We start from the raw sequence: 22,693 nt of genomic DNA, 5'->3' as shown, positions 1-22,693 counted from the left end.
GAGAACAAGGACAGGGTAAATCATCAGCTGGGTGTGTTGGGCCTCTGAGGCTCTTCACTGGATGTTGGGAGGGATCATCTCACTAGAGACACCTTCTCCAGTCCTGTAGTCCTAGCCTGCAGAATTTGCATATAGCTAGTCAGAGAGAGAGAAGAGGATTTGGTACACAGGATGATTTTGAAAGCTATCCTTGGAGCTGGCTGTGGCGATTCATTCCTGTACCACATGCATACAGGACCACACAGAAAGCCCAACTTTCTTAACCACCCATCCAGTCATCTACCAACCCATCCATTTGGCCACCTGGCTTCTTATCTCTTCAGTAATTCTACAGTATCAGACACTGTGTCTCAGTCATCCTGCTGGACACTAGTTACCATTCCCTCTCTGACAGATCTTGTCTTGCTTCAGTTGGCCCTGGAAACACAACTGTAAAGAAAATTTAGGAATTCCGTAACATCTGTATTGTATAATATTTCCTCTCAAACATTTTGAGCTCTCAGATTCCCATTTGGAGCAGTCAGTGCAAACCATCAGCTTAAATAACCTAATCAGCCTCAAGACTTAATCTCTGAGGGTGGTAGAGAGGCTCCTCGTACTCACATTCTAATTACTAACAGAGGCACAGACCAGGCTCAGCCACTAACAGGACTCCACTTGCTGGAAGCTCTATGGAAGGAGTGGACAAACAAAATGAGTGAGGAGACCTGAGCAGAGTCAGGAAGGGTGGTACTGAGCTTGTTTGATAGTCAACTCAAGGATGTAGCGAGTCACAAGAGGAAGCGCAAGGCAGAGAGACACTCACTAAGTATGCCTTGTCAGGACTGCCTTTTTTCTGGGGGTCTTTTGCTAAAAGCCTGAAATGTTGTCTCATCAAGTGAGAGAATATTTTTCCCAGGTGGTCCTAAGGTCTCATGGTAGAAAAGCTAAGATCTCAGCAGTACTAACAGAGATCACAGCTGTATCTTAGATTCTCCCTGGAACACTTCCCTGTGGCATTTCCTAAGACAGACATCTCTTTGGTAATTTGTTCTAAATAGGCAGCCAATAAGGCAGCCCTCACCTTTAGCTTAAGGAAGTACGGAAGAGCGAAGAAGAAGGTGACTAATTCGCAAAGAGCAAACACTAAGTCCTTAAGACTTGGCTAACTCTTCTGAGCTCGGCACTTTCCCACTGTGCTTTTTGAGTGGGGCTTTCTTGGCAGGGAAGACGCATTTTCATCATCTGTGAGGTGACCTGGAAAACAATATCATAGGGTGTTGTGCGGACTGAGTGAGAAACCAAGGGCAGATCACTAACTAGCCCAGGCCACAGAGAGTGCTCGATGTTAAATCTAGCTAGTCAATCATTTTGTTCTAGTAAGTGCCAAGTGTCACTCAGTACCTGTAGCTCCTCCCAACACTTCTAACCCCACCCTCTGTCCTAAACGTATGTAGGGGTGGGGGTGGGGAGTTCCAGGAGTGCCGCACTGAGCTTCACTTGCTCTCTCCCAGCTTCTAGGCCAGGAGATCTCTTGGTCTTCAGCTCTTGTCTTATTGGTCAGCAACTCCTCTCTCCTCCTCTCTTTCTTCCTCACTCGTTCTCCCTTTTTTCTCTCTCCTTTCATGGACAGTTCAGTCTGCATGTTAAGACTGTTTCTCTCCGTTCTGGACCCCTCCTGATGCCTCTAGCTTTCTCGTATCTACAATTAAAATCCTTCTCCTCAGCCATGCCTTTGAATAGTCAATGTCCTCGTTTTCATTCAGTAAGCAAAGGTGTCTGTTCTCCTTATTCCTATTTCCCATGTTAACTTGCTGTGTGATTTTAAAAAATTGTTTTCTCTCTGTGATTCCCCAGCTCACTCACAGTGGAGTTCTGACAGTTCTGAGGACCTCCCCAGATCCTCTCTACTTTTTTTCCAGGAACTTAAGAGAAGGAGTGGGTGCAAGCCTGAGGCTTGCCCAACACGCAACAATCGTCCATCTATTCTCCAGAAGCGTGCCACAGGATTGTGTCACATAGAAATAAAGGCTTTCAGGTGATTTTTACAAAGTTTGATAACCCTTTTTGAGGTCTACAGTAGTTCTAGTTGGGACTGTTTTCTGGGCTGCACCTCTCTACCGACAGCTGTTGGCTACAGTTTGAGAGGTCCCAGCGAGAGTAGTACATCCAGGCTTTCCCTGGCCAGCCTTTCCCATGCTCTGTGGGTTCCACCTCAGCGCTTTCCTTTCCTCTTTCCTGCTCCAAGTCACCCGTTCGGGGCACATTCTGCAGGAAGCCTTCTTTGATCTCTCGGGCCATAGAAAACCCATCAAGCCTTCCGACTTGGAATACGGCCAACCTGAGGTGGTCACTTTATTCTCCTAGCCGTTTATATGAAAGTTTGGTATCACTTCCCTGATTAGAAATGCTAGAAGAGTCCATACCCACACCCTTTTACACACCTTGAATTTGTAAATTGTGGGTTTTCAATCAGTGTTGACTTAAGAAGTTTCTGGGTTGAAACAACAGGCTTTAGAACCTTTGGGTATAGTTTTATATCTTGGGGGGAAAAACAACTAATGGACAAATTGATGAATTTAAAATTCTTACTGGTAAGATTCCTTGCCTGAATAAACATATTAGTACAGTTATTTCTAACCAAGCTAGTGAATTTCAGCATAGTACACAATTTGCACCAAGCTTGATGGTATCAATTGAGAAGAACAGTATGTTTTACTATTTATTGCTCTGATGCCATCTCTGGCTCCCTGAGGGCACCAGCTCTAGTCACAGAGAAAGTTTCTCATAGTCCCCCTTTCTATCCAGAGAGCCTAACTGAACAGGCCCTCCCAAGGTTAAGGTCTTTTTCTTAACCTCTGGACCTCATTCTCTTATCTGTACGAAAGACGAGTCATAATAGCTTTTGGGAAGAGAGCTACTTAAGATAACTTAAGTAGTGAGAGTGATCATGTGTTAAAGCCCATGTTTGGCACACAGTGGATGCTCAGCACATGATAGCTGTTACTTAAAACAAACCAGCATAAATAATAGAGTGACATAAAAAGCTATATGGAAAATTACGCATGCTCTGACTTTTTACTTGATCTTACAGTGCTTGCAAGGCAGGATTTCAGCCATCTGAGATTATTTAAGCACATGACATCTTGAGAGTTAATCAACTGCTGGGCTTCCCAAATGTGACCCACAGTTTCTCTGAATTTCTCTGGATCTGTGCAGAATAAGTACCGCTCATCCAAAATGAGGGTATTCAGTCCTTTGTAAAAAATGGTTTTTAAAACAATGCTGAGGTCTAAAGCTAGTCCCAGATCTGGGAATTGTTTCTGAAGAGGCACCCAGGCGCTTTACAATAAAAATGTGTTGGCTACAGACTAACAGGTCATTACAGGACCCACCAACTGTGGTGGACACACTATGCTGTAGACAGCTTATTGCCATACCCAGAGAAGCCTGCACGGTCCTTAGCCTGCAGTATCATTGTTCTCCCTCACTGGAGTGCCTTTAAGATTCCAGAACATACCTTCTATGGAACTTTGGATTTTCTCTGCCTGTAGCAGCCCCACATGTCATCCAATGGAGAGATTCCTCTCTAGCCTTGGGTATTCTCACTGGAACCCCCTACCTAGCCACTTTCACCCTGTGATTTTATTCACATTTATTACCACCTGGCAATTTAGACCAATACTTGTTTTTTTAACTGGTCATCGCCTGTTTCCTCCAGTGATGCCTGGCTGCCCTATTCACTGTGCATGCCCGTCTTTAGAACTGCGTCAACAGGAAGTCCCCAGACAAAAGAACGGATCAATGATACAAGACAATGCTATGATTGATGTTGCCATCTGTGTCTGAAATGCCCTATGCAGCAGCAGCAGCGAGCAGGAAACGGTCTCCACCCAAGCACTCAGGTGGAGCATCTTACCCTGTTGCCACAGATTCAGGAGCAGTGATTTGGACGGGAGCCGTACTTGTGGTTGAGCTGAGAGAGTCTGTATTTACAATAAAGAACTTTACAGTTGGATTCACAGCTCCTGCCTAGGGGAAAAAAACCCACAGAATTGATAATGATTTTTTTTTTAAAAAAAAAAACCAGTCTCATCATTACACAAATTTAAACTGCATTAAAATGTCTGAATTATGACTATAGAATTATAACAATTGGACACTGTCAAACAATCTAATTAGAAATTAAATGAACATAAAGAAAATCCTTTATGTGTCCAGGTAAAAAAAATATTCGTGTGCATGTGTGTGTTTATAAAACATGAAGGTCCAAACACTCATATTTAAACCACGCATGTTCACTTGTTCATCATCTGTGTGCTTTGTGCCAGAAGAGGACAAACGTCTTTTTAAAAAAGCAACTCTATCATTTGCCAATATATTCTGATTCTATAGGACAAAAGTTTTTGGTGGCTTCCCTGTGAATATCACTTGTATAGCATCAAAGGCTTGTTATACCAGAAAGATAAGCCTGAAGCCAGAGCCAACAGTGCTGATGGGTGGTGTAACTTCATGTCAAGTCCAGGTTGACCGTGTTGTGGGGCTCAACAGTCAGTATTACGACAGAAGTCTCTAAGCCTTTTAGAATGCACACATGGATATTCTATTGACAGATTAGTTAGAAATAATATGATTTTTAGAGACTGTTTTATGGAGCTTTTTTCCCCTTCAGTTTCACTCATCAAAAAATAACATTCTCTGAAAACACATCTCCATATTTAATTTAGGATCTTTTTTCCTTTTAACTTCCTCTCCCTTCCTAAAATGGCAGATCTTCATAAGGCAAATTAAGTGAGTTGGTAAAAATAAAAACTCCTTTTTTTTCCAAATCATTTACGGCAGAAATACGTTGTTAGCTTTTCCTGTAGTCGACGACGACGAAGCTATGGCCGTTTTTGTTATGGTGCTGAAGAATTCCTGGCTCCCTTCTAAAGCCCTCTCCTGGCTTATACTGCTTGACAAAGATCCTTGATTTTAATACACACAGCGTGGATAGCAGGGAACAATCTTGAAACCCAGGATGCGACACGACTGTCTCAAATGTAGGACGTGCAAAACTCACGTCAGTGCCAAACCTGTAACAGAGCCACTGAAACTCGTCATGCACTGTATCCTGTTAATTAGTAATACAATCTGATATATAACCAGGCTTTTCAACTTCAGTTCGGGCTCATTCCAACTTCTACAAATGAGATGAGCTCCTGATTCAATTACAGCCTCCCTTTCCCTTCATTCAAGCATTTCCTACCCCTCCCCTACCTCTTTCAAAATCATTTTCACCATCTTTTTCTGCTTGTCATTTCTTAGAGTTTTTGGAGAAATTACAAAACCTTAAATCACACTCTTTCCTGGGATAATAAAAATACTTTAAAATTGCCCAGATGCTGTTGACTTCAGCAAGAGAAATCACAGAAAGCTGTTGAAGAGAGACTGACAATATTTTCATTAGCAAGAAGGGATTAAATGCAACCATTCTCTTCCCCCCCATCAAATTGCAGAACCACAATCTGAGCGGGAGCACAGACCTTTGGGTATGGAATCCACACTGTCTTGGGGTACTGCAGTGACTCATCAGAATAGAAGGAGTATTCAATGAGTGGCACTCCTGTGTCATTGAACTGGGCATAAGCTAGAAAAGTGCTGTTTGGAGACCACCACAGTGCCGAGTAGGCACCGAAGATTTCCTCTGAAAAAAGACATAAATTGTTCTGTTACAAGAAAGCTCATAAATTGGCTTTGGCATTCAAAATATTGTTCTCATTAGCTTTAGTAATTATAGTAGAGTTCAACTAATGAACCGTTTCACATTTGCTGGGATTCCAAAATCGAAGTAATACAAATGAATAAAAATAAAATCTTCAAGGATATATCTAGATTGTAAAAATAAGTCACTCATTGGACCATTTTAGAATATTTCAGTATGCAATATTGGATATAAGCTCTCTATTTTTTTCTTTATCTTATAATCCTCTAAATTTATGCCTCAAAACATACTAAAAGTAAATTTCACACAGGAGGCTGATTTTCCTTTCTAATTTTCAAACAGTCAACATGCCAGCATACTCTCCCTGACTGGGCAGAGTTTTCACCAAGTCCACGAGGTACTGGTGGGTGGTGCCTAGCTCTAGGCTATCAAACCAATATCGTGCCCAAAGTTTACTATTCTGGCACAAATAAAGTGTGGAAAGGATGCATTTCGAATGGAGAGAATTCTGCAGACCCCTACAGGGAAACATTTCTTTTGCCCAGCCTAGAAACTAAAAGCTCCCTGACTTAAACTCCTCCCCTGATATATAGAGAAAGAGAATGAAAGGTAAATCCAATGGAGAGAAAAGCACCGCCTTCAAGTATATTGAAGGACTCCTTTTCAAGCTCTGACAAAGGCAGTTCCTCACTATGATTACCAGGGGCCCTATCCACAGGATGTTTGATCTCGGGCTTCTAAAATACGCACATCTGCCTTGTCAACGGGGGACTTAAGATCCAGATTGCGGTGGTGTGGGTCTGGACTCCCTCCAGAGACTCACGTAGTTAAAGTATTGGCATTCAGTCTGTGGTGCAACTAGAAAGTGGTGATGAGCTAAAGATTTGGATCGTCTTGAGAGGAACTTGGGTCACTGGGACTGTGACCATGAAAGGGATATTGGAACCTCAGGCCCTTTCTCTTTGCTTCTTTCTATCTCTGAAGTAAAACCCTCTTGTACAGTGTGTCCTTCCAAGCTGTACTGGGCTGCTAGAGGCAAACCAATGTGGCCAAGTGGCCGAGTGAGCCGGAACTGAGTCTCTGAAACCCTGAGTTAAAATAAATCTTTCCTCCTTAAAAATGTCTTCTTGTGCATTTTTTTATGATGATAGAAAACTGATAAACATGTAGGTAGATGGTGGAAAGCCCCAATTTACATTTCATTTGATGGTATCAGCATAAGAACCAAAACACAGACTCTGCAATCTTAAGATTAGGAAATTACTTATGCCAATTGGTTTTTGGATCACTAAAAGCTCTTTGAAAATGGCTGGAAAATACATTTGCTTTTGTTTTAAATTATGGATATGTCTGTATGTGGGTATGTAGATACATGAGTGGAGGTGGTCAAGGCGGCCAGAGGTGTTGGGTCCTGTTAGAACTAGAGTTATAAACAGTTGTGAGGTAGCAGTGTGAATGCCGGGACTAGAATTCAGGTGCTTTGCAAATGTCACAAAAAAACACTGGGCTATCTCTCCACCTCTCCAAAAATACATTTTTAATAACAGAAATGATGGTTGCAGAAATAAGAATAATAACAGTAATGATATGTAACATTTATTTTTATGAGTCGTTTATATTTGTTGAGTGCCATGTGCCAGGAATTGGTAATGGTTGACATTTATTACTCCAGGCAATCTTCGTGATAACCCATTTTATAGGTAACCCAAACAGAACAGGGCTAAACAAATGTAAAGATATCGCCTTAAGTTATATGGCTAATAATTAGTAGAATCAAGAATTAACCTGTCAGTTTGGAGAGTGTGCTTGGCATTTTACATGGCTCACACTCAGCATCTTACATGGCTCACACTCAGCATCTTATATGGCTCACACTCGCCTCTTTTTCAGCAGTTTCATTTTAGAACACCTAACCCTTGGTATGGTAGCCTGCTATCACTTTGACTGCTTTAAACCTGAATTGTGAAGTTATATTTATGTCACATGATTTATAAACCACATTCAGTTTGGTCCTCAGAGACAGTCCTAAGTTAATCTATTCATAGACCATTTTACAGAGAGGAAAACTGAGGTAGATTAAGTGAGAAGTTTTAGCCAGGAACTATAACTCAGGCCTTCATACACAAACTCAAAACTTTCCATACAGAAGTCCCCATATACTGAGTCCAGATCTTATTTCTTAGAATTTTGACCCACTGAGTCATGTCTACAATACACTTCCAAGGATGTGTGTATGTATGTACATATAAATTATATATTATATCACATACACATGATATATATATATATATGTATATATATATATATATAATATATGCTATATCACATCACATACATACAATATATATTACATACATGTGGTATATATTATATCATATCACATATATATTGTATATGGTATATAATGTCACACATATGATATATATATATACAATTAAGATTAGGGTTTTCATTTTTAAAATTTCTTTCAAACACTGATAAGGGGTATAGTTAAGGCCATGTTTCAATTAGTACCTATTTGTTAGGCAGAGCATATCTCCTCTAGTTAAAAATATAGTTATATCTCTCTAGGCACTGAGACCCATCTTTAGAGGAATGCCCTTTGAAAGCCGTGAGGGTATTTCCTGCATCCAGTCACTCAGATGTGAACATGACAAATGAAATCCCTCCAGTCACAGTTATGTAGAGGAGACAGCCTGAGTTGGTAAAATTCTTTTTGTAGTAACACCCAGCTGTTTCCAGGGAGAGCCACAAGTCCAGGAGGAGGTTGTTTCTGTTCCATCTTGAAGGCCCTGAAAGACCCTCAATGTTGGGATGCCAAGCTCTTAAAGAACTTGTCATTCAATTGTTGGTTTTAATGAAACACTTACAGAAATGGAAACTCATCTTTCTCTTGACACTATTTCTGCTTGTTGTCATATGTTACCATTACATTAACTTGACTCTCCTAAGAATCAAAATTTAAGTAGGAAGCTAAGAAATAACAAGATGAAGTGAGGCTGAGTCTTTCTAACAAATATGAGGCACTCTTGTGAATAATTTGGAACAGCCTCAAAAATGCCTCTTATCTTGGCAACTGACACATGCAAATGCTTTCCTAATAGTGCCTAAATCTCTTTATCCTAAAAGCCAGAATATTCCTTTTGAAGGTTTTGAGTATTGTTTTCTACTTATTCTGACTAAACTTTCCTAATTATTTTTGTTTTCTTTAAAAACAGGAAATCACAGTCCATCCCAGGTTAGTTCGAATGAACACATATTCTTTCTAAAACAAGCAATTTCTTTCCTTCCACTTGGCAACTGTAGACTCTCTCTCTCTCTCTCTCTCTCTCTCTCTCTCTTTAATATTGTGGAAGAGTTCACTTTTCTTGGAAACTTCTGGACTAGGTAGGCGTCCTTGGAGAAACATCTGATGCTAATCTGGATGCTGTCACGCCCTGGTAAGGCTAGAGGAGTGCCACAGAAAGGCCCTTTGTGATAGGAAACCAAAGACAAGCAGAGGACTGTGAGACGACGGGGGCAGAAGGTTCTGTGTCACTGTGAGGTCTAAAAGCTATCTCACGAAATGTTAACGTACACAACTCATTTTGGGTCTTACTGACTGCCCCAGTTTTTAGCACAGCTATGTTGAAGAGTTCTTAAAAGCTATAGACTTTCTGGTTAAAAGTTTAGCCTTTACCTTCATAAACCCAGTCATTTATTCCATTATATATTACATTTTCTTCTCCTGTTGCTGTGATCCTAAGACTAGGTAAATGTGGTTCAATTTTAACGTAAATATCATTCTTCCAGACATATGCCTAAAAAGATCAAAAAACATATTGATATCAGTAATCACGTTACAATGTGTTTATAGTGGGATCTTAAAATACTATTCAAAGAAGAAGATAACCATAGAGAATCCATCTAAGAAAGAACCTCATTCTTAAATTACAGGTATACGGTCAATCATCTCAAAATAACAATAAAAAAGTTTTTAATATGTTGAAACAAGGAGGCTTTCAGCTGTCACTATGGGGAAAATGATTGTGTGTGTGTGTGTGTGTGTGTGTGTGATGACCTAGCCCACAGACCATCTACGCAGGATCCTCTAGGCTTGTGTTTCCTGTCTGGAACATTACTGGGGGAATGTAGAGCAACTGCAGAAAAACATCCCATCTTGTTATGTAAATTCTTTTGGGCTTTTATCATTCTTCCAGCACCATAAACAGGATTTACAACTGCAGTGATTTTGAAGAGAGACTCAAAAATATTCAAGCACAGCAAACAAGGAGAAGTTAAGAGTTTAAGAAGCACTTCCCCAATGAATAAGCCACAATATGGCTGACACTTCTGATAATTTTTTCTGGGCTAATTAAATATTGTTTGGAGTAATGACCCTATATCACTAATATAGTGACTGAAAGGGCTTTCAAAATGTGTGCTTTCTACTAGAGTCAGTAGCATCTGCCTAGAAAAGACTCCAGCCAATCTGTTTCTGTCAGGAGAAATGTACTTACCAATTTATGACCTTCTTGTGACCATGCAATCCACTGTGTATTATTTGGAATCTTCTCTTCGGTGATCAACTCTCTATAGAAAAGATAAGAGGATACGTTTCCAAAATAATAACCCAGTGTGGGATAGCCTTTAAAATTACATTTGGAAAGCCTAGTGATCTTGATGGTGGAGTCGCTGACCTTTTACTCAAGTCGTAAATAATGTATGAAGCTGTGTAGGAGTGTCTCCATTGCTGCAAAAGAAAACAGACATCTCAGGCTTCTGGGACTCCAATTGGCTGGCCATTAACTCAAGATTACAGGCAAGGCATAAATTTCAAATTTCAACATACAGTATCATTCCTTGAATTCTTAGAAGTTTTGAATTGAAAACATATTTGAAATCACCTAGTAAAAGATCATAAAGAGTTTATTCTCTTTTGCATCACCTCCTTCAAGAACCTTTCACAGGATCACTGTGGGCCCAAGTGTCAGTTTAGATATTGAGCAATACTATTGCTTGCATAGTACAGCAAGGGTACCTGTTTAGAAAAAAAAAAAAACCTCAAAATTTCACCTTTCACCTACATAGCTTCTAAAATACTTAGATTATTTCTTAGTTTGTTGGTGGTAGAGATGAGAAGGAATGTTTACTTAATATCTAGTGTTGGAATTTTTAAAGCTATATGAAATATGTTTAAAAATTAATATATGTGTGTCTTCAATACTAAGAAACCAAGCAGTTGAAAATGAACATCAAAATAAATTCAAGGTAGTGAAAAGAAAGGAACAATACAGTAAAGACCAATATGAAATAAAAGCATATAGTGGTGAAAATTAATGGCCAAATGCTGGTTCTATATGACACTTAAAACTGCTACCTACTTAACATTACAGAGAAATAAGAAACCACTATCCGAAATGAAAAGCGAGACACCACAACAGACCTTGTAATCATTAAAAGATTGAGACTATTATGAACATATTTTTCCAATAAATCATAAAACATGGAAACAAGGAAATTTTCTTGAAATAGTCTTCCAGCTAATAAGCACATGACATCAATGAGAAGAGTAAGGAAAGTTCCATATCCAAATGACTTGATCATTAAACCCCTTAGTCTTTCAAACCTACAGACAAAAGATCACAACAGCTTTACTCAGGATTGTCCAAACATGGATGCAGCTGAAACATCCTTCAATAACAGGTGAATGAATTACCAGATCATGATAGAGGATGTGATAGGATACTATTCAGAGTGGTTTTTTTTTTTAATAATAAACTATCAAGCAATCAGAAAGGTTATATACTGAAATAAATACACAGATTCCTGGAAAAGGCAAAACTATAGAGTCAGTGGTGCTTGGCTGCAGGGAGGGAAGAACAAACAGAACACAGGGGACTTCCCACAATAGGAACTCTCAAGGGTTCTTCAATGAATATTCTACACATTGTCACCACAGTGTAAAACTGTAGATTTGAGTTAATAATGCGTCAGTGTTGGCTCCTGCACTGTTACAGATGTACCCTCCTCAATATAGGATGTTTATAGAGAAGACCCAGGAAAAGAAAACAAGGGAGTGTTTAGGAACCTTTTGCTTACTTTCAGCAAACTAAGCCTGCCCCCAAACACAGTATCTACCAGTTTTGAAATGCATTAGAGCAATGAATTAGAAGGAGGAGTTCTGTGCTATCACATTCCATTTCAATAGAGTAAGCAGTAACTGGAAAGGATCCCTATAGATTTCCATAGAATCATATGAATTAATAGAAAATACAGAGAGAAATATGCTAGACTTTAGGGAACTAAGAAAAAACAGAGAAGGAGATATGTGGTGCATATGAGCACACTCTCGCCGTTGTGAAAAACTGCTTCTATGTGAATAAAATTAAAGGAGCTTTTGATATCCATTGGGTGTGCATTTGTATTCTCAAATGGTTGCATGGGTAAGAAAGCAAGGCAAGGACTCAAGACACTAACCACCAAAACACCAAACAATCCAATCAAAAAATGGGGTATAGAACTAAAGAGAGAATTTTCAACAGAGGAATCTCAATGGCTGAGATGCACTTAAGAAAATGTTCAAAGTCCTTAGTGACCAGGGAAATGCAAATCAAAATGACCTTGAGATTCCACCTTACACCACTCAGAATGGCTAAGATCAAAACCTCAGGTGACAGCACACATTGGTGAGGAAGTGGAGAAAGAGGAACACTCCGTCATTGCTTGTTGTGTTGCAAACTGGTACAACCACTCTGGAAATCAATCTGGAGTTTCCTCAGAAAATTGTAATAGATCTACTTGAAGACCCAGCTATACAACTCTTGAGCATATACCCAAAAGATGCCCAACCATGCCACAGGGGCATGTGTTCTATGTTCATAGCAGCCTTGTTTGTTCATGCAGCCTAGAAGCTGCATGTTGCAGCTGATATGAGGCCTCCAAAATATATATAGCTGAGGACTGGGTTGGTCAGAGAAGATGCAGCTAACCCTCAAGAGACTGGAGGCCCCAGGGGGTGGGGAAGTCTGGTAGCGTGGGGGGTGGAGGGTGAAGACATCCTCATGGAGAAGAGGCGGAGGAGGTGTGGGATGTGGAACAGTCAGTGGGTGGACCGGGAAGGGGATACAATCTGGAGTGTTAAAAAAAATTAAATAAAATTTTAAAAACAGCAAGTCTTATTACTCGATACCTGGGGTTTAGTACAAACAATGCAGTACTGTTTCAGAAAACAAACTACAATAAAATTCAAGCTTTGTCACTGAGGAGGCTGTCTGGTAGTGAAGCTGAGGGGAAGTCAGGGCTCCTCAACTTACCTACTTATTACTTCTCAGCCTCCTCCACCCTCATGTCAACAAGTACTTATCACATTCCCATTTCTCGTATGTCATACATTCCTTTTGGACACTGGACTACTGAACACACCCCATGTTTGTTTCCTGGCAATCTAGAACACAATATTTTCCAAAGCCAAAAGGTGTGGTAAAATCTAGAAAAACTAAGAAAGACTGAGATCATCTTGGGATCGTGACAAAACTCTCATGAGGTATAAAATGAATTAGGTTTATCGCCTTCGTCTATAAAGAGTGGTGCCATCACCTGCTTTCACTGAAGGTCTGCTAACTAAACAGAGCACATGGGAACATGGACTGCAACACAGAAATCACAATAAAATGTACCAAGACCTATGATGGAAGCAGGCAAAGCAAGCGTGCAGTCCTAAATTAGCTCTAGAGCATGAGAGAAATCTATGGGGAAGAAGAGTCTAGGGCTGAGTTCTTAGTGGATGATTGCCATGGAGAACAGGAGAGAAAGGGCTGTCAAATAAAAGCTGAAAAGCAAAGACAGGAAAGGTCATGTTTAAGATCATAAGCTGCGGCGTCCCTTACCCTAGAAACGAAAGTCTCCACTCTACAAGGTCAGAGAAGCTGCTTTCCTAACTTCAGTTTTACATGTGAAGTGCTTCCAAGACCATCATGCATGATCAGCACAGGACAGAGAACACAGTCCCATCTCCAGAGTGTGTGGCAGGGAACAGAGATACTAGGAGAGCATCTGTATGATGGCAGGATGCCTACTCATTACAACTTAGGAATAGCGATTGCAGATGTGATGGAAGAAGATCTCAAGGACACTGGAAGAAGAAGATGCAATAAAACTAACTTTTTCTTTTCTTTTTTTTTTTTGAAGGTGTTAATGCTATTGCCCTCTAGATACTCTCAGAAATATATATATATATATATATATTTCTCTGTCTCTCTCATATATATATATATATATGAGAGAGACAGAGAAAGAGAGACAGAGACAAAGACAGAGAGACAGAGGCAGAGACAAAGACGGAAGATACAGTCCATTGTTTGCAGCTATTTAGCAATTTAATGTTCTGCAACAAAGCATGCATGTACCGCTGTGGTCCAGTACAGTACAGAGTAAAACATAGGGAAACTCTCAAGAAATATGGAAGGCAATAAATAAGCAAAAACTATCAAAACAGCATAAACGTTAGGAAGAAAATAAAAGGTGATGTGTCGGAGTGGTGTGAGGGTTGAAGGATGGCCAGAAGGATGGGCAGCCATATTTAAATGACCCAAAACAAGCCAGGAAAGCAGCAAAAAGACAGAAATCAGAAGATGCTGGGAAAGAAGGCTCCAGTAGAAAGAGAGAGCAAGAGCTTTGGCTCTTGGATGGGAGTGTGAGTGATGCTTGAGAAAACTCAAGAGCCATGTGACTCTGAAGTGGGGCGGGGAAGAGAAGTGTTCCTCAACCACCATGAGTGTGGGACAGAGTGCTCTATCAGCTCACAGACTGAGATCCAGAATGAGATCCGTGCACAATGGCTCTACAGTGCCGTGAGAAGATGATACCTCATTCTGTGTAAGAGACACCACTGGAGGGTATTGCTTTCCATAGATGTGACTTAACCTAAATTAGAATATAGAGGAAATACGTTGACTACTCCCTGGAGTGAGTAGAAGGGTCTAGAAAACACATGAAATCAAGGATGACAACATACACCCCTGGTGCTGATGTCTATGGCTATGCCAGGGAGCTGCATCTAACACTGCACTACACCAGACCATCGAACAGTGAACTGACCTGGTTCACTCACCCTGCTTCAGCTTTACCTTCATACATGATTAGGTTTTAACATTCATAACTGTCATCCACCAGTTTGCACCCCCAGTTGTTAGTTAGAATAATCTAGACCAATAGAAAATTCTGATAGCAAGTTAATCCCAGATTAAAGCTGGGCACCAGGACTTTAATTTTTTTTTCTCAATTAAATTTGTTTTGGGGATTGTAATAAGAAGCTCTGTGTTATGCACACAAGTGCAATAACTGAGAAGAGATGTGTAAAAGTGACAGATATCTAATTTGCTTAGAGTTGATGGGTTTAGTAGAATGTGACAGTAAAGCCCATGTGGTGGATTCAAGGTAAACACTATGATGGGACGGCACCATTCCAAGGAGTCAAAGGGAGAAGGGAGTGTTTGGATTGGCCAGTGTTCAGATAGGTTGATCTATGAGATAAGGTCACTCAATATTTATTCCAGTAGGAAAAAAAATCAAAAGTAGGAATCATCACCGTTGTATTCTGTTTTCAATATAGAGTATCTCTAAACAGTTTCAGTCCTTCCAACCCACTTTAAAATTCTCTATACAGATAGGATGGATCCCAAGGCAGGGTAATGTCTAGATCCATCCCATCCAAAGACACCAAACCCTAAAACTATTGCTGATGCCAAGAATGGAGCCTGGTATGGCTGCCCTCTGAGAGGCTCTGCCAGCACCCGACTAAGACAGATGCAGATACTCGCAGCCAACCATTGGACTGAGTCAGGGGACCCCGTGGAAGAGTTAGGGGAAGGACTGAAGGAGCTGAAGGGGTTGCAACCCCATAGGAAGAACAACAATATCAATTAACTGGACCTTTCAGAGCTCCCATGGACTAAACCACCAACTAGGGTATACATGGGCCTACTGGTCCAGGGCTTCCAATGCATATGTAGCAGAGGATTGTCTTATCTGGCATCAGTGGGAAGGGAGGTGCTTGGTCCTGTGGAGGCTTGATGATCCAGAGAAGGAGGATGGTTAGAGGGGTGAGGTGGGACTGGGTGGGTGGGGGAGCAACATCTTAGAGGCAAAGGAGAGGGGGAATGGTATGAGGAGTCATGAAGGAGAGACTGGAAAGGCAGACAAAATTTGAAATAATAAAAATGTCTCTATAGTTGACAGCTGTTATCAACTCAAAAAAATTAAAAAAAAATAAGCTGAGCTAAAGTGACTTCTGGTGACCATGAAGATGTATAATTTGATAACTCTTTTTTTAAATATCTGAGAACTCTATGTTCCATAGATGACTGGGAGATGCTCAATGATCTCAGTAGAACCTTGTGACTAGAGCTAAGCTCCATTCAAGATTGGCTTGAATAAGGTTGGGATGTAGACTTGGGCTTTATCCAGATGCTCTTCTGGAAGATGAGGGTGATAACATCTTGAAAGCAAGTACTTATTGAAGGTCATACTATGTACATAGGCTGAGAAGAGAGAGACACAGGACTAGACCCTGTGTGTACAAGTCAGACACAAAAGTTACTTTAAAATTATATCATAAACCCCTATGATAAATTTTATTATGTGTAATCACTATTCCAATGTATTAATAATGCCTTCTAGTACTGAAAATCATTCAAATGTATTTCTTTAAATATATGCAGTAAATTTTTCTGTCAGTGGCGTTACTAGATATTATCCTTAAGTGTGCATATATACTTGAAGTCAGTTAGAACATAACATATTTGCTGGATTTGAAAATATCACAGAAGAAAGCATTTTCTTTACCTTCACATAGTTGTATTCTAAGAGAACGAACAGTCGATCGGGTGACACTGAATAATCAGTTACTCCAAAGCTTTCCTGTTGATCAAGTGGAAGAAAGAAAACTGGATGGTTCAAATGATTCTTGATCATTCACAGAGTAGAGAGAACTCTACACATATGGATTGTGCCTTAGGGATGTCTAGCCACAACGAGATAGCACAGTCACCCACACAAATGATAGTGGTATAAGGTGGGCAACCATGACAGTTAGAAAGCCAGAGAGGGAAGGATCAGCCAAAGAGGCAGGTTCCTGGACAGAGAGAGAACTCTGCCCACAGGAGGAGGAGCATGAGAGAAAAGCCAGTATGGGAGAGAATGTGCATATTTAGAATGTTTGGGGTTGCCTGTAACCCTAACACAGCATAGCTATGCCAACATAGTAGAACATGAGAGGACATTAAATCCCCCAAACAGGTCATGAACTAAGGGTTTTTGTTGTTGTTTATTGTTGTTGTTTTTGTTTTGTTTTTGTACATGAAGGTGAAAGTACTGTGTTTAATTATTTATTTTTTCCCAAGATACCCTGGTGACATACGCCTGAAACCAGAAGGAAGTGAGGGGGTGTTGTCTCAGCCTGGTCTCTAGAATAGAAACTGAGACACAGAATGGAAATCTGTGAAGAGGAGGAAGGAAGTCAATAGAAACCTGCACAGCTAAATACAGGGAAAGTGAAAGGCTGTAGAGTGACTTGGAGATCGGAGTGGTCATTTCCAAGACTAGGAATTGAGCCAGAAAAGTATGATAGCTTGAGACACTAGGGCACTGAAGAGGGAAAAGTCTCTAGTTGAGTTTGGGATGCTGAACTACATTGCGTATGCCTATGGGAGCTGTGGAGGAGCCAGTATAGTCTTGGAAAGTGAAGTTCGGATCTTGAGAGTTCAGTGTTAATGAATGTATGAGAATCAAGGCCGTGAAGGACAAACACCAGAGCCATGGATATGCATGTAGTTTACCCAAGGACAGCACCCAAAGTGTGGGAAGGGACCAGTGGGTGAAGACAAAGCCGGAGGAACACTTACATTCAAACACACAGCTAGAGGAGGAATCATCAAAGGAGACTAAAAAGTAGTCAAGGCGGAGAGCGTTTCAAGAAGGAGAGAAAGATCCATTGGGCTGTGGGCTGCAGAGTCCAACAGGATGAGAAATGAGTCCTCATGATTGGAAAAGAAATGAAAACAGTCCCCAGAATTCCATACGTGAACTAAGTGTGTCTGTGACTAAACATACAAGGGTACTGTTCTCCAAGAGAATGGAACTGTTTCCATGTTCAGCATTGAATAGCAAGATATTGTTTTCTTGTTTGTAGAGGTATTCAAAATCTAAAGAGAAAAAAATGGCCAGTATTACAAGTTGCTATCAAACACTTGCATAAGCTACATTTAAAAAAAAAATTAAGTTCACACACGGGGCACATAAACATACTGTATGCCAACAGAATTCAAGAATATCATACTAAACTCATCTATATGCCCACCATTAATGCCAAACTTTCAATTCACATTTAACTCTTTACAGTATATAGCAAAGAAACACTTCAGTTTCCTCCTGCTTTCTCCTTTACACTACACCATCCCACTAGTCCCCCGAGACAGGGTTTCTCTATGTAGTCCTGGCTGTCCTGGAACTCAATCTGTAGACCAGACTGACTTGGAATTCAGAGATCTGCCTGCCTCTGCCTCCTAAGTGCTGAGATTAAAGGTGTATACCACCACCAACAGGCTCTCTTTTACACTTCTAAGCAAGAACAAATACTGCACAGTTTTAAAAGAAAGAGTTGTATCTTCTCATTGACCAAAGCCCATAGTAACCCAAGCTCTCTAGATTGAGTGCAAACATAACATTCTCATCCATCGAAACACGAGCCTTACCTGAAACCCACCGCAAGGAGTAGGACTTGATCCAAAAGGTAGTCTTTAAATAGTCAGTTAGTGAATAAGTTCTGCGGCTATCAGCTGCCGCTTCATCTATTGATAGGAAAATAAAAAGAGGAAAATATTCAGTAAGATAGAGTAGCTCAGTTCTAGATAAAATAACATACCTGTTCACAAAATGTTAAAATAAGCTCACAGAATGCAAAATATGTCTTGAAAGATTTCAGGTTGGTCAGTGGAGTAAGAATTCCTTTAAGTATAAATTGATCATGTGTTTAATATTATAGAAGCAAGTTTCATTGAGAATATCTAGAGCAGCAATATTAACAGAAATGCAATCAGTGCATTTTCTAGCAGCCATAGTTGAAGACAAAGATAATTTAATTATATGGCATATTGTATTTAGCACAACATGCAAAAATATTATCATTTCAGCCTCTAACCAATATTTAAATGTTATTAATGAGACTTTCCATAATCGTTTTTGTACTAATTCTTTAAAATCTGGTACCTATATTTGACTTAGAGCTCATTTCATTTTAACTATGTTCATTTCAAGTCCATAAGTACATGAGGCCAGTGACTACTGTAGGAGACGGTTCAGGGCCAGATCATCTTTTGCTGAGGCCTTCAGAACACCCCAAGTTCTGTTGTTCTTCAGAGACCTTTGACGTATTCAGTTCTTGGTTTCTATCACTATTCTTGTACTTGGTGAAATCAGTGAAGCTCTATATTCTGCTAGTAGGGACCCAAATTCAAATCAGTTTTTAAAAATCCACCCCAGCCCAGGGCAATGGTGGCACATGTCTTTAATCCCAGCACTCTGGAGACAGAGGCAAACAAATCTGAGTCTACAGAGTGAGTTCTAGAACAGCCAGGACTACACAGAGAAAGTCTGTCTCGACAAAGGACAACAATAACAACCACCACAACAAAAACATGGTTTTTGTTATGCTCTGTGTGTGTGTGTGTGTTTGCTTGAGAAAAACCACACACATGTCATTGAATATGAGTGGAAGTAAGGATATATCTTGCAAGAACTGGTCCTCTTCCTCCTTGCCTTCCTCTACACTGCATCTGTGATCTAACAAAGGTTTTCTGGCTTAGTAGTAAGCACCTTTACCCACTGAACCATCTTACTGGTCTCTGGAATCATTTTTTATGATCTCTTTTATTTCCTTCCACTGCCATATAGATAGAAACAAGTACCAGTTAGTACTTATTTTCTAGATGTTGTGACTTCAAGTTCTCAATTGCTGTCCCTCCCCCATACCACCAACAAAATGCCTTTCAGCCTGCTGATATTGTCCTCAGAAGCTCCCTGCATTTCTTTGTTACTTCCAGGAGCATTTGGAAGCCTTTTCGTGACACTAGCAGGCCTCCACTGTCCGATACAGCATTCTCTTCCCAGCTCATGTCCGCTGCCTCCGGATGTGGTCTCAGCCTGCCATGTGATCTGGGAGTGAATGTGGGCACCATCTATGCCTTTCCCATTTCTGCTCCTCATCCTCTCCCGTCTCCCTGTAAAGACTTCACCTGCTTCTGTCCTCCGTCTCTCAATTCTTTCGTAATGACTTCCATTCTGCCCTCTCTAATTTGTTCCTCATATCACTTTATGACTTGTGTTGACAGCTTTTTTTAAATTAAATGTATTCCTTAAAAATTTTATATATGTGTGCAGTGCACCACCCCTGTTAATTCCTACTCTCCCCTATGTGTCCTTATTCTAAGTTCATGTCTTCTGTTTTGTGAGCCACCGAACTTGAGGAGGGCCATCTAAGTGAACATGAGTATGAAACTCTCTGCTGGAGGCTGGTGGGTAAACTAGTGGATGCACAGCTCAATATAATGATTCCTCTCTCTCTCAGAATCCGCCAGTAGCCAGGATGGGTAGAGACCGGTAAGTTCCTTTCTCATCCATGAACTGACTGTTGGCAGGTCCAGTCTTGTGTAGGCAGCTGAAGTTAAGGTGAATTCAACCTTGAAATAGCTGTGTCATCGTATTATGCAACCCATCTCTCTATCTTCTGGCTCTTCACAATGTTTCCTAGGCCTTCAAAGGGATGGCACAGACATTGTGTCTAAGGTTGAAGACTCAAAAATTCCTTATTCTTAGCATTTTGAGCTAGCATAAGTCCCTGAATTCACCACTGTGGCACAGTTATTTGTTACGGGGGTTAACTAAATTCTGTCTGATTCAAAAACCAGTCCACAGGAAGGAATTCATGTCTGATACTGTAAACCTGGTAAATCCCATAGCTGAGACGGTCACAGAATCTATTGGGTAACATATTATCGTTGTTTAGTTCAACAGACATGAGAGAAAACTGCCTTCTAAATGCCTGTTCTTATACACACAGCCACAAATCCCACTCTTATCCTTCACAAGGGAGGCGTCTCTGCAAAAGGAATCATTGTCACAGTGAGAACAACCTCTATGTTCAGTGCAGTCTTCTCAGCCAGGACATGTGCTTTTTATTTTATTTTATTTTATTTTTTTAAGTTTTTCGAGACAGGGTTTCTCTGTGTAGTCCTGGCTGTCCTGGAACTCACTCTGTAGACCAGGCTGGCCTCGAACTCAGAAATCCGCCTGCCTCTGCCTCCCAAGTGCTAGGATTAAAGGCGTGCGCCACCACCGCCCGGCGACATGTGCTTTTTAAAGAACAGGACTGGAGGGTTGTACTTTTGTTTTTGTTTTGCTTCAACTCTGTTTGGCACAGCTCAGTAAGATAGTAGGATACACACACACACACACACATACACACACACAGAGAGAGGAGGTGTTTATTACTTGATGTAAGATTTCACCACACAAGTATTACACACAAAGTTAAGTTACTCATTTCCCTGACCCCAGAGACTAATCACACAGAGCCTAACGTCTCCCTCCATGTTCGCAAACGTTTCCATGTGCATGGAAACACCTCACCACAGCCCAGCCACATCACAAGCGTGTCAGTAAAACTTCATTTTCCTGTTACTTGTTTCAAAGCCCATGGGAAAGTGATTCTCTTAATATAAACTGTCCTTTCAAACGAACTTTTTAACAGTAGTTCCTTCTGAGCTAACCTGATAATATCTGTTTGTTGAACCTTCTGCTTCCATAGATAAAATTGCTACATTTTCTTTGTTAGCTCATAGACGTTGTTGAAACCCAATGTGTTAGGTTGAAGAGATGTACGAAGCACACTGGTTTTTCACTTCAGTGTTTCGCGTGTCCCTGTAAGTTGTTAAGATAATGATGTTTATGAGCAGAAAGCAAAGGAGCAAAATCCACTCTTGAGTTTTCTTCAATCAAGAAGCTAAGTCTTGTGCTACTGAAAGTATTTTCAAACTCCTACAGCAGGAACAAACAACACAACTGGATTTGTTCACTAATGTTATCAGTAGTTTGAGTCCATCCAGCTATTCTTTCCTACCTCAAATAGTTAAGAAGGAAGTTTTATTTGGTAAATACTACTGAGGACATAAATTCAGCTAATCAAAAGCTACTCGTCTACTAGCAGCACAAAACACACCCACAAATTCATAGAAATTGAAATATACTAACTATAGACATTCACAGTCTCATTCTCTTCTGGCATAGAGTTGGAATGTACCCATAAAAGGGAAGAAAATGTATTTACGTAAGTGCACACATGGATCTATAGTGGAAGAGACATCATGGTAGAGCATATATCACTGGCTCTTGGTTTTGTAAGAAGGGAAATGGATGAATCAAAGTAATAGGTCACCTGGCTCTATTTTATTTAAATGATATTGTATGGACATTTGTTTACTCAGGTTTTCTCATTTAAAATTCTAATAATTTTAATTGATAATTAAAATTAATAATCGAGTCCAAACCCCTTTGAGGTTATCTTATATCCTCCAGTGGGCTATTATTTCCTTCATGCTGCCTTCCCCACTAAACACTTACCTCTTAGCTCCCTTCTGACACTGCTCAGTCTGGTCTCTTATCAGCGTATAGCTTTGCTAAGCCCCTCATCTGTGCCTCACTCCAGCTCCCTTCAGCTCCTGATATTCCATGTGGATCTCCATGCAGATCAAAAATGAGTCAATGCTCCTAAACACCCACAGGGCCTACACCTGCCTTGCTTCGTGTTAGGTTCATTTCGGTGCTCAGGAAATTGAATGCAAACCACTTTCTATATATTCACAAACAGTCCCAGAGCCTAGCAACACTAGAACAAGTAGAACAACAAATGTTCCCTGTGGATTGTTTTTTCCTTTCTTTCTTTCTTTCTTTCTTTCTTTCTTTCTTTCTTTCTTTCTT

The 22,693-nt window shown here is 40.4% G+C and overlaps 1 protein-coding gene across 1 annotated transcript in view; it reads right to left on the bottom strand.

Moving 5' to 3' along the window:
• Positions 1-22,693, bottom strand: part of Dpp4 (dipeptidyl peptidase 4) — an 81,367-nt gene that overhangs the window by 37,315 nt on the left and 21,359 nt on the right. Inside the window, exons 3-10 of the mRNA XM_028769236.1 lie at positions 18,415-18,510; positions 17,774-17,865; positions 16,508-16,582; positions 10,363-10,415; positions 10,183-10,255; positions 9,363-9,483; positions 5,505-5,665; positions 3,899-4,011 (exon numbers count right to left, since the gene is read on the bottom strand). Of these exons, the coding sequence (XP_028625069.1) occupies positions 3,899-4,011; positions 5,505-5,665; positions 9,363-9,483; positions 10,183-10,255; positions 10,363-10,415; positions 16,508-16,582; positions 17,774-17,865; positions 18,415-18,510 (784 nt within the window). The remainder of the gene's footprint in view (positions 1-3,898; positions 4,012-5,504; positions 5,666-9,362; positions 9,484-10,182; positions 10,256-10,362; positions 10,416-16,507; positions 16,583-17,773; positions 17,866-18,414; positions 18,511-22,693) is intronic.

This window comes from Grammomys surdaster, unplaced genomic scaffold, assembly GCF_004785775.1.
Source record: "Grammomys surdaster isolate TR1022 unplaced genomic scaffold, NIH_TR_1.0 191, whole genome shotgun sequence".
NCBI lineage: Eukaryota > Metazoa > Chordata > Mammalia > Rodentia > Muridae > Grammomys > Grammomys surdaster.
Note: the sequence above shows the minus strand (reverse complement) of the source record. Positions and strands in the feature narration are given on the sequence as shown.